Source organism: Protopterus annectens, chromosome 7.part0 (assembly GCF_019279795.1).
Source record: "Protopterus annectens isolate FY-2018-M chromosome 7.part0, PAN1.0, whole genome shotgun sequence".
Taxonomy (NCBI): domain Eukaryota; kingdom Metazoa; phylum Chordata; order Ceratodontiformes; family Protopteridae; genus Protopterus; species Protopterus annectens.
In genome coordinates this window covers 1,402,138,890-1,402,159,022 of record NC_056739.1, presented here as the reverse complement: position 1 = coordinate 1,402,159,022, position 20,133 = coordinate 1,402,138,890, and the positions used below count along the sequence as shown (strand labels likewise).

General features: G+C 33.9%; 1 protein-coding gene across 1 annotated transcript in view; it reads left to right on the top strand.

Annotated features, from left to right (window-relative positions):
- Positions 1 to 20,133, top strand: part of DOCK3 (dedicator of cytokinesis 3) — a 4,843,230-nt gene that overhangs the window by 4,134,942 nt on the left and 688,155 nt on the right. The window contains exons 25-26 of the mRNA XM_044077993.1: positions 14,466 to 14,593; positions 17,124 to 17,270. Of these exons, the coding sequence (XP_043933928.1) occupies positions 14,466 to 14,593; positions 17,124 to 17,270 (275 nt within the window). The remainder of the gene's footprint in view (positions 1 to 14,465; positions 14,594 to 17,123; positions 17,271 to 20,133) is intronic.

The window sequence follows — 20,133 nt, the reverse complement described above, 5'->3', positions numbered from 1 at the left end:
AGGTTGGCTGTTAGATCTAAAAAAATAAATAAATATTTATCATATTAAAGGAATAGTTTCCAAATAAGGTGATAAAAATAAAAAAGTGACTGATTTAAAAGACATACTAGAATGTTTTAGGAAATATTATGAAAAAAATTAATAACAAAGAGACGGATTTAGAAATCAACAACATAACCAATGACTTTTTGAAAGACAATGTATGTTTTAAATTAACCAAAGAACAAAGGTCCAAAATTGATACGTCATTCTTTTTTAAGGAGTTAAATGATCAAATTAATAATTTTAAATGAATTAAAGCCCCTGGTCTTGCTGTTATAATCCCAGAATTATACAAATTATTCCCAGAGAATATTATAAATATCCTATTAAATGTTTTTGCACAAGTTAAACATATGTCAGCCACCCCCTCCTGGAAATATTCCCGGATATTTCCTATCTTGAAACCAAATAAAGATACTAACTAACATTCATTCTACCATCCTATTTCATTATTAAATGTTGATTATAAAATATTTGTCTATTCTTGCAAAACAAAATTGAACCTTATTATGCCAGGATAAATAAATGATGATCAGATTGGTTTTATACTACAGGGAAAGGTTCAGGATAAAATAATTAGGTTAAATACTTTAATCGAACTGGCTAATAAAAACAAAAAAATGAACTAACTATAATCAGTCCAGATATAAATAAAGATTTTGTTTTTATTAGTTGAAATTATTTGTTAAAAGCACTTAATGTGAATGTTCCCTAGATTTTATAAATTTTATAAGTAATCTATATAGTAACTCATTCTCTTTTATTAAAATTGGTTATTTTCTTTCTAGCTCTTTCAAAATATTAAAAGGTACAAAACAAGTTTATCCCTTGTTACCTCTATTATTTGTTCTAGCAATTGAACCTTTCACAACTTTATTAAATCTTATAGCAAAATTCAGGGATTTTCGATATATGAAAGTTATTCTTGTAAATTCAGTTATTTGCAGGTGACATTTTAATAACAAGTAGTGATGCTGAAGCTTCAATAGAAAATTTAACTAAGTCTATTAATTACTTTGAAAAAGTACTAGGTTTAATGTTTAACCCTGATAAAAAGAAACTGTACTTATTAATGTTGTTGTTGTGTCTTTCAGCTTTTCCCGGATAGGGGTCGCCACAGCGGAACTACGGTCCGCTAATGATTGACAGTAGATTTTTATGTGCCGAGTTGCCGGCCCTGATGCACAACCTTCAACGAAGGTATGCCCATTCACGCATGTCTCCACACAGAAGATGGTCTAGCTGAGAATTGAACAGGACAACATCTTACTGTGAGGTGACAATGCTACCGCAGCACCACCACCGCAGTCTAAACTTTACTTATTAATAAAAAAGTTAATAATTATTTAAGAAGCTATAAGAATTTTATTTTGGACAGTTCACAAATTATCTTTAAATTATAATTAAATCTAATTTAAAACACTGAGTAACAGTAAATTATAGCAATTTAATATACACTGTTACTAAAATAATTAATAAAAATGATAATCCTACCAAAAATACTTTTCTATCTACAATCACTAATTATTCTCCCTGGTAAAAAAATCTTTAAGAAATTAAATTCTATTCTTCTTAATTTTCTCTGGTTCTCCAATAATCTAAGACTATCCTTTGATTGGCATGTTAAAATTTGAAAAGAAGGTGGATTAAGATTTTCAAATGTTGAATTGTATGACAAATTTATAATTCTCGATTTAATTTCTCTATGGTTACATTCATCTTACCAATCAACTTGGAAATCCATTCATGAAATATTAATAAATAAAAAGAGCTGTGTTGTTGAATCTTTCTCTAAATTTCGAATTAGTAAATTTTACTGGATCTTGAAAGACCTATGCTTAAATGAAAAGAAAAAAATACTATTCCTTTCCCTTCACTGATTACATTCTTATAAATTAAATACAAAATCATGAATTCTAATTATATAGTTAAAGATTTACTGTTTTTATTGTTGCCTATATCAAATACTGGAAGTTGTTTGGGAACTTTTAACATAAACAAAATGCTAGACCTTAGACATGCAAATTTAATCTTTTGGCATCAGTTCTGAATCAGAAATAAATCACATAATACAGATTATCTGTTTGCAAGACATTGCTTAGAATATAATTGCTTGACTTTACAATCTTGTAAAAAATATGTTAGTGATAAAATCAAAATCTCCATGGATTTTCAAACAAAACATTTTCCAAAGATACTTGAGTTTTTTTTTCAGAATCAATAGTAACTCAAATAAGAATAAATCATATATATCAATAATTTATAAAATAAGAAGAAAATAATTTGCTTCCACATAATCATTATTTGGAATTACTCAACTAAGATTAATGAGAATGCCTTTTCTGATGAAGATAAATGCTTAATTCTTAAATCTGTGGGAAAATCTACTTCTTCTCTTTATTGGAAAATATATATGTTGAGATTTGTTATTGGAAAGTATGTATATGTGGAGATTTCTTCACAGACTTTTTTTAACTCAACATAAAGCAGCTTTAATATAGAACTATGGGAAAATTAATTGTTGGAGGTGTTTTGAAGTCTCTGATGCAGATTGGCTTTATATTATATTGGATTGTAAAATAGTAAATACTTTTTGAGTTGAATTTAGAAAATTTTCCAAAACTTTCTGGACAGATAATTATATAATTTTTCACTCCTTGATCTTATTTAATGCTCCAGTTCTGGATTCCATTCCTAGGATGTAGGTGCCTCTCCTTTGTTCCATTTTAGCTATAGCAAGAAAAATAGTCACTTCTTCTTCTTTCAGCTTTTTTCCAGTTAGGGGTCGCCACAGCGAATCACCTGTCCACTCATAATTGGCAGAGAAGTTTTTACGGTGTCAAGTTGCCAGCCTGGCACCCAACCTTCCACGGAAGGCACACACATGAACACTCTCATGCCTAGGGCCAATTTACAGTATCCAATCCACCTACAGCATGTCTTTGGGAAAAATAGTCACTAAAAATTGGAAATGGAAAACTACTCATTCTTTCACTGAAGTCATTAATTTAGCAAAAAAAAGTCTGTAAATAAGAATTGTCAACTGCCACCACTTTAGATTTTGTTCAAAATTAAGTGATTTACTTGATAAATTTTAATGATTTAGTTTTCTATGTTTGATTTTATTGTGGACATCTGTAAATAGTTATGTTTTAGTTCTGTTTGTTTTTAAGTAATTTTGTACAATCTTTGTTTTAAAATTAATAAAAAGTTGTTTAAAAAAGACTAAATCCTTATCTTGGCTTGAGAAAAATCTTACAATCACTGACCTTGGTGAAGGTGTTTTTTTTTTTTTTTTTTTTTTTTTTTTTAGATGAGTTAGAAAGTGATCTATGCCAAAGGAAACAGTTTCAGGCAGGTTGTATTGCCTAATGAGCAGGATTCAAAATAATTCACTTCACACTAAGGAAATTATTTACTAACAAACTTTATTTCTGTCACTAAACAGAAAACTAAATAAACTCTGTGTAATTCAGCAGTAAATCACACTAAAACAGAAGACTAAAGAAACTCTTTATAACTGGACAGTAAATCACACTAAAGCAGAAAACTATGTAAACTCTATTTAACTAAAATATGAAATTAGATTGTACATTTAAAGAAAAAGGTATACATCACCAATAAAGAGAAAGCATCATCCTGTCTTCAGTCTTGACTGGGAAGCCCTGTTACAGTCAGGTAGGAGTCTTCATTGGGAAAATATTCCTGGGCAGTGTTTCCACTCCACAGGTGAGGCTTCAGCCTGAGTGCAGAGAGCCCCAGCTATATATAACCAAATCATGAGAATTAGTACTTTCCCAGTGTAGGCTGGATCTTGCTAGATCATTCTGTAGTGTTGGCCACCCACCCCAGAAGGAACAGCGATTCCTGCCAAATACAATGATTTTGCAATTTTCAAGTGTTACACTGGAAAATTTTAATGACTTTGCAAGTTTAGTACTTTACTGGAATATCCCAGCACAAATACACATACAAGACATATTTTGTAATCAAATGTAGTGACTTTGTTGAAATCACTAAACTGTTCTGGAACACAGCATCATCTCTCATGCCTGCTGACACATGCAGAATATAGCATTACTTCATATGTCAAGGAAGAAATAAAGAAAATAAAGAGAATGTTGAGATATAGTGAGGTAACAGTCAAATAATCACAATCACTCAATGTATCCCTCTTTTCTATCACATTTATATCACACAGGTTCAAAGTTTCAGGCAGCCATTTATTAAGGAATTGAATCATGCTGTCTTCCTCTTCTTTTTTAGAAATCTCATAAATCCTGATGTTATTCCTTCTAGATCTGTTCTCTAAGTACTCTATTTTATCCTGGAATAAGTTGTTTTGTTTAAGAAGAAATTTGATGTTATTCTCATTTTCAAATAATCTTCCATCAGAATCAGACATTGCATCTTCTTCTTCTACACTTGAGATTTGTGATGATTGTTATTTAAGAGATTCACTCAGCACTTTAACTTGTTTTTTCCATTCCTCTTTGAAATAGTCCATTTTGCCTTCTAATATATCTATCTTTACAGATAACTCATTCATGTTACTTAGTATAGCCTGTATGTCTTTTTTCATAGTACTTTCCTGCACACTGAGCTTAGATTGGAGACAATTAGTTGTTTCTAGTTTGTTTTTTGACAGGAAAAAGCAATTAAAAGAGTTTCAAACTTGTTTTATGTAGTAACTCTTTCAGCAGATGGTCAACTATAAATCCATCAAATTTTAAAACATTCTGTTTGTGTTTTTAGTAAAAGTCATGTCAAAGATGTTAAAATGAAGCAGAGCTAAAAACAGTGCTATTAACTGCTCACCATCTTGGCCACACCCTCTTTGTAAGATTGTCTAATGATATCATTGAAGACTAACTGGTTATACAGGCCTTATTTTAGTGGAACTCATGGCTGACTTTTGTTTCTACTAAGGGTATAGCATTCAATGGGACTGTTTGTTGAAATTTCAGTGTGTGTGTGTGTGTGTGTGTGTGTGTGTGTGTGTGTGTGTGTGTGTGTGTATTTGTCTGTGTGTATCATAAAGTATTTTAGATCTATGTAAGAGCATTTCTAAAGAGAAGTCCTTTGCTAAAATGTTAGAACATATGTAGGAACAATTGATTTTTATTTGAATTTTTTTTTATTTTTCTGAAGGGATATTCTTATTTATTGTATTACTCCATTTTTCTAAGCCTTCCAAAACCCAGTTTTCACAAGTGCCTTTTCATATTTGAAGTGAAGACTATTTATTGGTTTGTCTGATTCTTATGGTAACCTATAACAGCCCTCAAGCATCATTTGTTCAAAGTTCAACCCACCAAGGGTGGGAGTTCCACCACAGGAAATAATTGTTGGCAAGTGATGCCTTTTTTGTGTGTATTTCCTCCTTTTTGAAGTTGGTGCAACTGTGGAGTTGGTTTATAAAAGTTCATGGGTGGGGTATTGCCCCCTGCAAAAAAAAAATACTTAAAGCAGGGAGATTTGGCCTTTTTTTTGTAGGGAATGTAATTCAGGATTCCAGTCCTCAGATATTTGAAATTCATCCACTCATAGTGGAAGTGATTCTTATACTGTTTAAACAGAAGGTTAGGAAACTGGAATCAAACATAGGTTTGTGGAATGTAACTTATTTGTTGCTTTGATATGCCAATGAAATTATTACCATACGTGTGTGGACAAACTGAATTGATTTGATATGTGTCATAATGAGATGATCATTTTTTTGCTTGGATTTCCCAAGATTTAGAGACCATAATATTCTTTCTCAGGTGTTGTTGCCCTAGGGATTTTGCTAGACTTTGCAGATCTCTAAATGGACTAAGGTTTGCCACATTTAATGAAATAGTCTGTTGTAGGGTTATTTATGAGGATTCCTCAACAATAAAGTTTGCAAGAGTGTTCAAAGTATTTATGTGACAAGAAACTCAGAAACACTTTATAGCAAGAGCCTTTAGTGACATTCTGTTTGTGCTTTATGGAGCTAAGATGATGTTCTATATTAGTGTACAAAACAAGTATTGCATAGTTGTACTATAGTTTGTAGACAAAATGCTCAAGTGGTATCAGTGCTGGATCAAGGTCAAATGGAGCCCTAGGCAGGGTAATGGATTGGGACCCCCCCATACACAGCAGTCCCCCTCCCCACAGCCATTCCGGTGTCCCATTTCTATGCTATTTCTCCACAGTTAGCACATTGTTCACACCTGCCAGTGTTCATACGTTTTTCTGATTTACTTCTACAATGCTTACAGATATTTGGATTTAATTAAAAACCTGTATTTCAAATTTTGTAGCACAAGCACTGATAGACATTTGCTAAACAAAGCAATACAGTCTCACAATGAAAACAGACAGCATTAAAAACCTCTCTGCCCTTGAAACTCACATTCATTGAAAGAGCATTGTAACCCACATTCAAAGAACATGCATTTGACCATTGGCAGATTAAGTTTACCTTTGGGCTGTTTTCAAATCATAGGCCCCTTGCACACATTTCTAGGTCCATTCAAACATACAAGAGTTCTTTGATTCATCTTCCTAATTGTACTAACTTATATCCCTTGTATAACACAGCACCACTTGTTAGAGTGTGTCTTAAATTCATAGTTGTGTACATTTTTCCAGTAAGCAATGAAACAAAATATATGAACCAGTAATGACCAAATTACCCAATTCAGAACATTTCAACCATAAAAGGCCACTCAAACTCCTGTCAGTACAATCCACCAATATCAGTCAATATGCACAATCTATGCAGAAGTAAAAGTGATCTGAATAATTACACATTAAAGACATTTGTAACTAATGAAGAAGTTGCTGCTGGCAAGCAACTTGATATTTCAGTGTTTCAAATACAAATTCAGGTCTGCTGCTCTTGAAGAATAGATTGCCTAAGTTACATTAAAAAATGTTAAACTGGTAATGTAATAGGGAATGGATGACAAACTGATAACTAGGCATCTTATCCAAAGGAGGACATACTCTGCACTGTAGCACCCCCACCCCCTTAACATACAACACTATGTCAGCAATCTATCTACATGATAGGGGAGTAGAACCCACAGCCTTCTGCATCAAAAGCAAAATGCTTAACCTTAACTCAGACTACAGTTCCTTGACAACTGTACCTGAAAGTCATTTCTTTGAAAAATGCAGCTTGGTAGTTGGGCTAAGATGATTCAGGCTCTTGTTTCCTGTAACTAAGGTACAGGGTTTGAGCCTGAGCAAATTGCTAATCACCTGCTATCCCAGCTAAGGCATTTCACTCTCACATACACACCATATCTACCTCTAAGTGCAAGAAATCTGGATAAAGCCTAAAATAAAAAGGGACACATTTAAAAAATTTCTTTCATGAATGTAGAAAGCTGCTAGAATAACAGGAATTGTGTTTGGTATGAATTTTTCTAAGGATATGAAGTCTAAAACTGAAATGTCTGTCATTATTTTGTAACTTCAGCCCTCAATGATTTTCGAGAAAATCACAAATTGTATGAGGATCAGACCAAAAATATGGGGCAAAAATCTAAACAGTTGAGAGGTATGCTACCTACCTACCTCCTAAACACACACACACACACACACACACACACACCTACCTATCTATCTCTTACACACACACACACATCTACCTATCTACCTCTTACACACACACACACACACACACACACACACACACACACACACACACACACACACACACACACACACAAACACACACACCTATCTATCTCTTATACATACACGCGCGCATGCCCATGCAAACACACACACACACACACACACACACACACACACACACACACACACAAACACACACACCTACCTACCTACCTCTTATAATCACACACCCGCCTACCTATCTACCTCTTACACACACACACACACACACACACACACACACACACACACACACACACACACACACACACACACTTCCTAGTTGTCTGTCCATGGTCGGAAGTCCAAAGGTCTTCTTGTATTCAAATTTTGTGCACGCACGCACACCCGCACATTTGTATACACACCTCTTATGTGTCCATCCTTGGTCGGTAGTCCAGATGTCTTCCTGTATTCAAATTCTATGCACACAGAAGACTAAGACATAAACAGGTCACACAGTTACAAATGGTGTGTGAATGGATGCAAAGGGCATTCCTAAAGAAGAACACCTTTTAATTTTTTTTTTAAATTAAAAAAAATAATCCCTGACTAGTGAACCCTGCCTTGGTCACCTAGTGCTGGATCAGGCTCTGAGGGGTATTGTATAATGATACCTGTGTTGGTCAGATGTTAGGATTTTTGCAAGATTTTTTTCTTGTGACTCTGATGAGTAGTATGTTTATAAAATGTTCCCACTGTAGAGAAAACACAATCAATCACAAAACATCTGTTATAGATGTGGAGTCTGGCTGTAATAAGGTTGTGTGATAGCATTTTTAAGAAAATAATCTTTCTGAAGATGTTATGGTGGTAGTAAAGGCATAATAGGAATTGTTACTGTTTGCCTTTTTCAAATAATTATGATAAGAAAATGCAGTTGTGTCTATGTGGAGATGGCCTTTGATTGGCTGGGAGATGGTCTAATGGTTCGGGTGCTTACTTCCCATTATTAAGGTGCAGAGTTTGATTCTCACAATTGAAAGGGAAATTGGCTGTGCTTAAAATGTCCCACAAAGGCAGCTAGCATACTACTTACCAATTAATCTACTTGGAAAGAGTAGTTGTTTAGAATACAAGTCTAGAGTAGGTGAGTTAAGTTTCAGGCATCACATTATATATTGGCCTTACTGAAAAAGCTCACACAGACTGTTGTGAGGGAAATGTTAATTTGTTTTTCTTATATAGCTTTCTTGTAATTGGTATTGCTTTATTGTCTTCACTTTTTTTTATATTTTCATTATGCCATGTTTTAATTCTATTCTGTTTTTTGTTATATATTTAAACCAGGAAATAGACAACTGTATCTCTTGTGAGTAGGTTTGCCACCTATCCATTTTTTTTCCAAACTGCCTGAAAATCAAACCGATTGTCCAGTAATCTGGAAAACACTGTAAAAACTCTAGTATTCTTTTTCAAGAAGCAGACTATTAGAGTTTGTTAAATCGTCAGATTCACTGTTCATTTATTTAAAAAAAAGTATCATTAATGTGATGCGATTGCATGGTGATCCAGGAAATGAGGACATTCATTCTACACCTGACATGCCTATGATGTTATAAAATGGCCAGCAAGTAAATGGAGAGAACAGAGGAGATGGGCAGGTTAGGGGAGGTATGAGAGGTATGGCTTGGTCCAGTTTTGGCCTCAATCAAAGGAGGCAACCCTACTTGTGAATCGTAAAGAAATTAAATTCTCTCCACCCTCCCACCCTGGCACTGTTGTGTTTTTAAACTCAACTTTGTCTCAGATTTCCCTCCCCTTGATGGAGCTGGACTACATTAGCAAACAGATGAAAGAGAAAAGATCAACAAAGTTGCTATATGAAGACAATGTGCCATTACTAACAGATTCTGAACAAGAACTTCAGCAAATAATAGGAGAAAGGAATGCAAACGTGGGCATGTGGGATGAAACAGAGTACACATAAGACTATTGAAATCACATCAAATGGAGGAAATTGAAGAAGTTTAGAATTAAGATAGATATGAAATAGCGGAAAAGTTCAACAGTTTCCGGTATCTTGGAGGTGTGGTTGAGGAGAAGTAAAGTCTCAATGAGGTGGTCAAAGCTATAATAAGAGGGGATACAGTCAACTGCCACAGAGTGTCAGCAGTAGTGTATAAAAGAAGAATGGTAAAAAACCTGAAAAGTATGGTGTACAAAAAAGTGGTGTGACTAGTACGAGGCAAAACAGTTAAGAAGCTAGAGGTGATGGAGCTGAACTGTCTGAGATAGATGGTAGGATGCACACCAATGGTTATATGAAGAAATTATGACATCAGAGCAAAATCCCAAGTAGCTCCAGGTACAGAAAAGGTCAAAGAGAACAGATTACAGTGGTCTGAGTACATGAAGAAAAGCCAAATACAATCTGCTGAAAAAATTGGACTAGAAAGGAAAAAAGCACAAAGAAACAAGGAAATCTAGCAAAGAGATGGAACACCTATGTGAGAGAAGATCTGTGGTATTCAGGTATGACTGTCAACGAAAGTCAGAGAGTGGTGTTGAGTCAAGAGAGAAGGCAACGTTTGACACTACACACATCTAGAAAATGGGGAAAAAGAGGCTTATTCTGATCTTTTGGGTATGGTTCTTCCTGCTGTGGGTGTTCACTTGGAGAAAGAAATTCTGACATCTGTCAATGCACTGCTTGGCTGTCACTCTTCTGACAGACTATATTTTTGCCCTTCTGGTTTCTCTTCCTTCTGGTGCTTCTTACTACTTCACAGGCAAATATGTTCTGCTTAATATATTTACCACGTTTAGTTCCTTTCCTAAGCTGTACTTCATTTTCAGATCAGACTTATAAAATGAATAGCATTCTCTGCAATCTGAAGGTGCCCTGTGCAAGGTTTCTGGTATTATTCCATCAGATCTTATTTGTAATGCAGATAAACATACATATATATGAAATGGAATTTGTCACATCCATACACTATTAGTTGAAAATATCTATTTGTCTGTTCTCTTGTAAGATCAAAGCACCTATATCCAATTCTGACTAGCATCTACTTACAACTTAGCTGGCTTGTTCACATCATTGTGTTTTAATGTTACAGCAGCCATTAGCATCTTTGTGTGGATTTTTGCAAATAGTTTTTCTGTTTGTATTTGTATTCCTAAGTTATTTCTTGCCCCATGAGTTTTCTTAGAAACACAGAACTTTCATGCATATGAGGTACAAACATTTTTAGATACTGCATCATTGTTAGAAAAATCTGTAATGCATACTAATCTTATGGCATTAAAACTTGAGAACATTTTTTTCTGGGTTAGGTTTCATACCTCACTTGTGTATCTTGTCAGTCTTATATTTAAACTGGCATTGTGCTTTCTCACTATAGAAGCTGTATCATTCTCTTGGCATTCTGTTTTTGTATCTCATTCCATAAAAAGAGATCATTAATTACATTCACACCATTTTGCAAGATTTAATTTACTTAGGAAGTAGTATATTTAAACATATCTGGTGCCGATGACATGTCAAATTGGAGTCTACAGAATCCATGCCTTTTTAACAGAGTATTAAATGCACATAATCTGGAGTTTGTTTCATCCAGCTTTACCAACCAAAAATGTTTGTTAGCATCTAACACTAGTAAATGAGCTTTGGTGTAATTAAGACCACTTCTTTTTTCAACAGTATTTGAAAGCTAATGATATCGTTTTAATTATTTATGCAGATGTTTATAATATGAGTATTTATGTTGGAAGTAAGGAGAAAATCAGACTTATACCAACGTGCCCACTTAATTTATCATTCTTTCTCTCTCCAGTGTCACTGTACTTCAGGAAATGAATAGCTGCCAGCCTGTGTTATTCTTTGCACAGTTGCTACACTGGAACACACAAAACACAGTTCACTTTGAGGAGCTAGTCTTCACTTCTACGTAAAGCAAGCAAGCAGCAGAACATGGTTCACTGGCACCTTGAGCTACTGTACTACTGTGCTTAAACTACCGTAATACAAGCTAGTATGTTTTGAATAACTGATTCTAAGCCCTTGCAGATGACTACAGATATGAATTTTGTCTTTGTTTACCATAGTAAGCATAGTTTTGACTCATTCTTTTGACTGTGATTTCTTCTTAATGAATCCCAGTCTTCCATTCTCATCAGTTCGTGTTCAGCTTTACTCTTCAAAGCTATTGCCACTTTTCTGGAAGCATGTATCAGGCTTTCTTTGTGTGGATGTTCTCATGACAAGTTTTCCAAATTAGTAATAAAATGTAATTATCCAGGACATCCTTGCTCTGGCTCTCAGCAATATATAAAATGTCTTTCTGTTTGAAAGTTAACGTGCGTAATTTGATTTCACAAAGTGTAAATTCATTTTACTGCTCTAAGCATCTCACAATCCATCTGACCAAATATTAAAAGGCTTCACTTTATTAAGTAAAGCTCTTTGCAGAAGCATCTTGTAGTTTTAATTCTTACTTGCACAAGTCAGCAGAATGTGGCATAGTGGTGTTACTCGGCCAAATTAGATTAATATTGTGAACACAGAGCTCACATTAGCATTTCCTAATTTGAGTTGTTTAAATGTTACAGGCTACTGTACCTCAATATCTAGTTTAAATTCTGCAGATTAATTCTCATCATCACCGGTCAGTATTTGCAATCCCTCATGCCTCAGTGCTTGTGATTTCACAGTATCAGATGGTTTCATTTCAGTAGTAATAATAAGCAAATAATTTTCGTTTTTCCAGTACAATGCATGTTCTTTTCAATGCTCTTGCTTTTGCTTTTATATACTTTTAAAAATGACCTTCTTGTCACAGATTCTGCAGGACTGTTTAAATGCGGAACACTTTCTCTCATGCTTATATCCATACCCAGTACAAACCTTAAATAAAACAATGTTACTATTTACTCCTCCATCTTTAATCTGTGGCTTTTTACAGTATACTGCATTTCTCTTTTCATCATCACGGATTGTATCTGTGTTGCAGCATATTGATACGTGACTGACTTTTTAAGATTTACTCTTCTTACAATATTACTATTCTTACAACACATTCTGATACTCTTGTTCTTCTTTCTCCCTTTGACAGTTAATTGACTCATATCTCATATCTGGTTTTATATATACACATACACACAAATACATATGCATAGCTAGATAGAGATATATATTATTCTTGAATAATTTAGTTGATTTATATATATATATATATATATATATATATATATATATATATATATATATATATATATATATATATATATATATGTGTGTGTGTGTGTGTGTATGTGTATACTTATTTTCTGATAATTAGTGTACTGCATTTTATTGGTTTGGTTTGTTCTTCAGACAGCCACAATGTTTGATAAGGTCAGGTCTGTTTCTATTGAAAGTATGCTCTTTTATTTAATTTATTTATTTTTTGCTTATATTCTTATTGTCTCTTAGCAAAATAGTAGTTAACCCATTAAATGTGCAGTCCTTGTCTCAATTCTCCACTTTATTAACATAAACATATGTAGTCTCTTTAGAATTTTGCACTTTTGTAAAGAGCAAATGTTAAACAAATAGCAAATTCTTTGTGTTCAAAATAATTCCCGTTTTTTTCTGAGTGTACCATTCTATCATTCTATGTATAGAACATTGAACTTCTTCAGGCATTTTGACAAATCCATTTAGAATGTGGAATACATCAAATTTCTCTATGCAGACTTTCAGGTTTTCAGCCAAATTTTCTCCCAGCATGAGAAAATTCTAGGGGGTTGCAAATGAGTAATCCTTTCTACTATGAATTTTCCATCTTGTAGATATTTCTCCACTTTTGAATACCACATAGTATTTATAGTAAGTGAATAAGACAAAGACACTTGATGTGTATTATAACTTCTTAAGTTGGATATGTAAATCAGTAAATATGTTAGGATTTCTTTGTATGAATTAGGTAAACAGGCAGTATGGCTTATAGTTTTTTGGACACGTCAGTATTAACAACCCCATATTTTTGTCTGTTCAACCAATTGGATCATTTATTTCTTAAAGTCAATTTGCTATGTATTTCTTTCTTCATTTTCACATTAAAGTTTAATTAATGATCATTCACCTTCTGATCCACCAAACCATATCTGAGTTGTGGATCAGAGCTTAGCAATCACTCCAATTATTTGCAAGGAAAACCACATAGCAGGGTCACAATAGCAGGAGGGTTGACTCAGAACATATTAGTGTCGATTGACATTTAGACAGCAAAGTGAACGTTCTTGAATCTGAACTCACTATGTTGGCTACCCAACCACAAGACACTCGGGCTGCAGTCAGAGAGCAAATGTACAGCATCCACTAAATGCTATAAAAGATCAGTGAATTACAGAATAGTCAATGAAGAAAAAAAACATAATCTTTTAAGATAAAAAGAAGGTAGTGAGGGCACAAATATGTTAGGCATACTTAAAGGTCCCCTGCCTAAGAAACAAAACCTGCACCCTACAACATTGGTTATCATAGAGAGGGTCAGTCCAGCCATGAATTGTTCACTTAATACATTATAATACTCCTGAGAGCTTATCTTTAAGAGGTGAATCATTGTTGGCAGATATTGCTAAAGAAGAATTTGTCAATGAAATGGCGTGCACCCATTTTGAAACAGGCCTGTTTTTGTTTCAGTACAGGAACTGTTTGAATGACAAGACAATGTATACATTTCAGATCTTTCTAAATAGAAATGTAGAAACAACTCTCAAGAGACTTTCCTGGAGTTTCAGTATAAATAAAATATTCTTATTTGTTTTATCTCCAATTTCAGAGTCTCGGCGAATCCTTCTTCCTGTGGTACTTCATCACATTCATTTGCACCTGCGGCAGCAGAAGGAGTTACTGATTTGTTCTGGAATTCTGAGCAGCATCTTCTCCATCTTGAAAACCAGCTCTTTGGTAAATTGACCTGATATTTGTAGAACAAAAGACAGAAATGTACACACATCTATGGAAAGCTTGTCTCTACATATAAACAGTGACTCATATGACAGTGTTGTGAGCTTATCTTGTTGCAAAACAAACACTGGTTCAGGAAATCTGCACTGCATATTGATTCAAAGAACCATGGGAACAAAAAATTGTTTTCTTCAAGTTGCTATGCAATTTGTAACCAGCAGTGAAAGTCAGACATGGTGCCATCTCAGTCCTTTAAGAAAGATGTTAAATGTAGATTTTGTATTACAGTATTGTTTAGGAGGACAGAATAAAAAAGAGGGCAAGGCCCATCATTCTAGAATGACATGTGATACTCGGTACCATTTCCATTGCATTACAAACAACATTATCCTTATATTTATTGACTTTAAATATGTTAAGCTGTCAGAACCACTGAAGCCTTTTGGAAGTAAGACAGTTTGTTGAAACTACCTTAAAGCAGGGTTACCATTAATAATATGTGAGGAACACAAATTTATTAAAAAAGAAAAGAAAAAAATAATTAATAGTTTTAATTGTACACCATTGTCACCTACTGAATTTTATTTAGTTAGAGATGTGATATTTTCAGAGTTCATTATATTGGTGTCCTTGAGGTACAGCACTTGATGCAGAGGCAAAACTCCTTGCAGGACCACTGGCTTGTGACCATAAACGCACTGTTTTGTATGAGAAGTACAGAAGTGTTTTCATACAATTAAACTGCCCCTTCCTGTTATCCCCTTTTAGATGATCACTTTGCAATCATAAAAAGCATATAGTTAATGTCATATGCATGTTATGTGATATGCTTTGTGGTATTTTGCTGGCTACCTTGATCAAGTAAATTTGTAATGGAGTTTAGAAGGAGATCAAGATGATATTTAGGTTCATCAGTTTTGTAGCCCTGAACCACAGTTTCTTTAGTACAATACATTTTATTATTTTTTACCATTAAAAACTGATTAGACAAACAGGAAGATTGTTACTGTTTCAGGAATCATTATCTAGTATAAGTAGCAGGGGACAAATGAAGGTGGGCATGGAAATTCTGCTAATATGTTGTTATATTTGTAGAACTTTACTGAACATATTATACAAATATATTAGTCCTAAAAGAGATATAACCTTACAAAAAAATATATGGGAATATATATATATATATATATATATATATATATATATATATATATATATATATATATATATATATATAAATAGAGCACTGACTGCAAATATTCTCTAAATATCTCTACACAGCATAATGCCACACTGAAACCATATAAATTTAGAATTGTAATATTTTATGCAGTAATCTACACACACATGGACACAAACATTTTATGTATATAAACATATATAAATATTTGTATGTATATAAATATATATATATATATATATATATATATATATATATATCTGTATATGCATATATGTGTATTATATATATATATATATATATATATATATATATATGGGTTACGTTCATTTGACTGACAACTCATTTGACTGAAACTTATTTGACTGACAAGTAATACATGCAGTGCACTGTAAGGCAAATAACAGGGATATGTCCTCTTCCCCAATGTAGTGTGACCCTGGAGTTAGTAGATATAGTTGGGGGGGAGTGTGAGGGGCACAGACCCCCACCTAGTTTGGTTTAAATTCTGTACTTTTTGTGTTATATTGTTCTTTAAAACCAAACAAGGTGGGGGGGCTTTGCCCCCCCCACACCCTCCAAACTATATATACTAACTCCAGGATCGCACTACATTAGGGAAGAGGACACATCCCAGTTATTTTACTTACAGTGCACTGCAAGTACTAGTTGTCAGTCAAATGAGTTTCAGTCAAATGAAGGTGACTCATATATATATATATATATATATATATATATATATATATATATATATATGTGTGTGTGTATATATATATACACATATATATATATATATATATATATATATATATATATTGCTAGCAATCCAAGATCATTTAGGAGATTGGGATTCAGATGGTCAGTTTGTGAAGAGGGGGAGAGAAGTGAGAGTTTTATGATTGTTTGATTAACAAGGGGGTGCCAGAGATCATTCCTGTTTGGCCAGCAGTGGTTATGCTTCAGCTCCCAAGACACTTACTGTCAGAGTATTGCAGAGCAGAAGACCTGTCACCCATATACTTCCTGTTGGGTTTGTTGCACTGTGTATGCATTCTTACATGAAAATATTTATTGGTAGGGAAAATAAAAAAAAAGGTAAATAAAAAATGTGTATTTTGTATGTCATAAACAGTTATTTTTTCTTATCACATTTTCAGTCAGTACTGCTCAGTAAATTGCCTTGATTACCATATTGATAATATCATCCTGGATCCCATATGTGGCAAAGCTTGGTGATGAAATATAGATGCGTATCATCACACTCGTGATTTGTGCTTCTTTTTCATTTGCATGAATAGTGTTGTTCATAGTAGTTTTCTTTGCACAGCACTAACTAATTTTATTCCATTACAGGAGACATCAGTGTCAGAGGAGGTTGAAATGATGGTGGAAAGCCTTTTGGATGTCCTTTTACAAACACTGCTTACCATCATGAGTAAATCGCAGTCTCAGGAGGCGGTAAGAGGACAGCGCTGCCCACAGTGCACAGCAGAGATCACTGTTAGTAACTAACAATCCAGTTCTAATTCCTTTCTGTTTAACCCAGCCTTTTCCCACCATGTGTTCTGCATGAAAATTCCTAGTGACATCACTCATGCTTTATATGTCAGGTGTTTTACTGTGCTTTCTGTGCCAGAACCTCCTACGCAGAATCACATCACTGTGTCTTGCAGTAGTTCCCCACTCCTGCTTACCGTTTTGCTGTCTTCCTTGTGAATAGTCGTACAAGCTGTTTAGGTATTCTGTTTCACACTAACAATTATAGTGGTCTTTAGGCAGAAGCTGATGTTCTGAAACTGTTAATTTCTGAAAATACTTAAAGTTTTAGGGGTCTCGTCTCATGGTAAGAATTCTATATTTTAAGATTTAAGGGTCTTGTGGTAAGAATTCTAACCAAAGGAGTCAGTTTATCCTAAAATTTAACATTATTATATAGTATTGGTAGTATATCTGCAAACATGTGACTCAGGTTGGCCAGTCACCTTCCTCTTTCTTGTGGTATATAATGCCACTTCTTTTCATGTCTAGATTTAACCTATTTTATAAAACTGCAGTCTTTTTTGTTTATATTTACCTTCACTCATCAATTCAGGGCACACAAGCATGTAATAAGGGATTATTAACATGGTATTATACATTAAACTCTTTCTCCTATGAAGCACTGATTTTAAGTAGGTTGCATGATAGAATAGCATGTCTAGTGCTGTTCAGTAAAAAGTCACATGCCATGTTTGAAGGGGAAATAAGCAATCACTGGACAAAAATGAATAAGTTTACTCAATCCATTAAAATAATTTCTCTAGATATGTCATGTGTCGTAACAGCTTCTGTCGGAATGATAATATGACGTTGTACAGTGCATTGCTGTGTCTCACAGCATAACACAATCACTCTTTTCATTTTACTTAAGTATTTGCATGCTCAAGACCAACTGCACCAGGGAACACTGCAAGGAGTGGTTAACACTGCTTTGGAAGAAGATATAATTGCAGTTACTTACTAAACTTTTCAGCTTTATCATATAAAAAGAGCATATTAGGCCACACATTGATTTAAAAAGCAAGTTTGTCTGTTGTGAAGGCATCTTACTTTCATCTTCCAAACATTTCTTGCTTTGAACACCTCCTTCCTGCTAAAATGATGACCTATCAATGATGGTACATGCCTTGTTTTTTTCAGGACTGAATTAATGTAATTCCCTTTACCTGGGGCTAACCAACAGTGAGCAGGATTGCTTGCAACTGGTTCAGAGTTCCATGGTGTGGTTTCCTACAGATACTTCTGAATACCATTCTGTGAAGTGATCAGTGACTGCCTATTTGATCACGTGTCCACTTTAAAGTGCTACTGTTGGCTAGGCTAGTCCTGCATGATATGGGCATGCCATACCATAACGAGCTTTTCGTTCCCTACTTCCTGGTTAGGTTCATGCATTCTTCTTTTATTGTTAAAGGTTTATAGGGCTGGCTTAAAGTTCTGTGATTTTTCCACTTTTGGCATCAGTGCCCTCATCTATGGAACCTCATTCCTCAGGGGTTGAGGAAATGCACAATACTGTCTGTCACTAAAAAGTCCCTCAAAATATATTTAAGTTCATAGCTTCATAAATGAGTACTAGGCTAACTGCTCTGAAGGGCCATTTGTAAGTCTGGCCAATAACTCAAGGTTAGAATAAAACCTTGTGCCTTGTATTTATTAGGTGAAGATCTTAACCATTACATTAAACCCACCCCAAAATTTATTTGAATTAGGGTTTAATTTATGATTTTACCTTTCATAATTTCTGAGATTATTATATTACTATACTTACAGCACCTTCAAATCATCCTTTTTCATCCTGTCTTGTCTTAGACATTTTGGCATTTGTTTTAGTATTTATGATTTTTATTAGTTTTAAGAAAGGTCTTAATATTTTCTTTAGTTCTTTCATTTAATTTTGTTTTGATTATTTGTTCTGTTCAGTACATTATTATATTTGTTATACTATTATGGCATTTTCACTGTTTGCCTTTATATTTATTTTTTGTATGTAATTTTATTCTTATGGCTTTACTGGTGTCATATTCATGGAATGCCAGGGTTGTAAGAGATGACTGTAGACACACAAAAAGGAATGTCAAGTGGTGAGTGTTGACATAAACCTGAGGGATTTTATAACTAGTTAACTGAAAAAATGTATCAGGGAAGATGGGTCGATAAAGTATATTCACCACTGCTGCCCCACATTATTTTTTTTTATTTAAAACCTGTAAAGATCAATTTAGTTGTGGATATAATCCAAGTCATCTAGCTACTACTCTAAAGCATGCCAAAGCATTCCCTTATACCCATGTGTCTCTTTCACTCACTCATGCTGAAAATCTAAGCTCTTTACAAATACAGGCTACTGCCTGAGAACTATTGGAACAATTACTGTTTACCTGTCTTGCCCATACTTTTAGATATGGCATTATAATGTTGAATGTTATCAGAATTCTCTGAAACAACACTGACACTGTGGATATGTTTTCAGTTTCCTTGAGGTCTTTACTGTGGCTGCCTCCTAAAAGGAAGGTACCACATGAAATGAAACTGCCTTCAGAAAGGAAGATACTATATGATATGCAACTTCCTAATATATATATATATATATATATATAGTTAGATGTCATTTCATCTAAAACTAATTTAGATAAGTTGTGTTTAGATTTATTTTATTTCATCTAAACCAACAAAATGCAAAAAAAAAAAGAAAAAAAGAAAACAAATGTTTTTGTCCATTACAAAATTATTTTTGATCACTGGTATGAGTTTTTTTTAAAGTTGTATAATTAATATTGCAGTTTGCTTTATTACAGAATGCTGGTAATGCACTTCCAGTGTT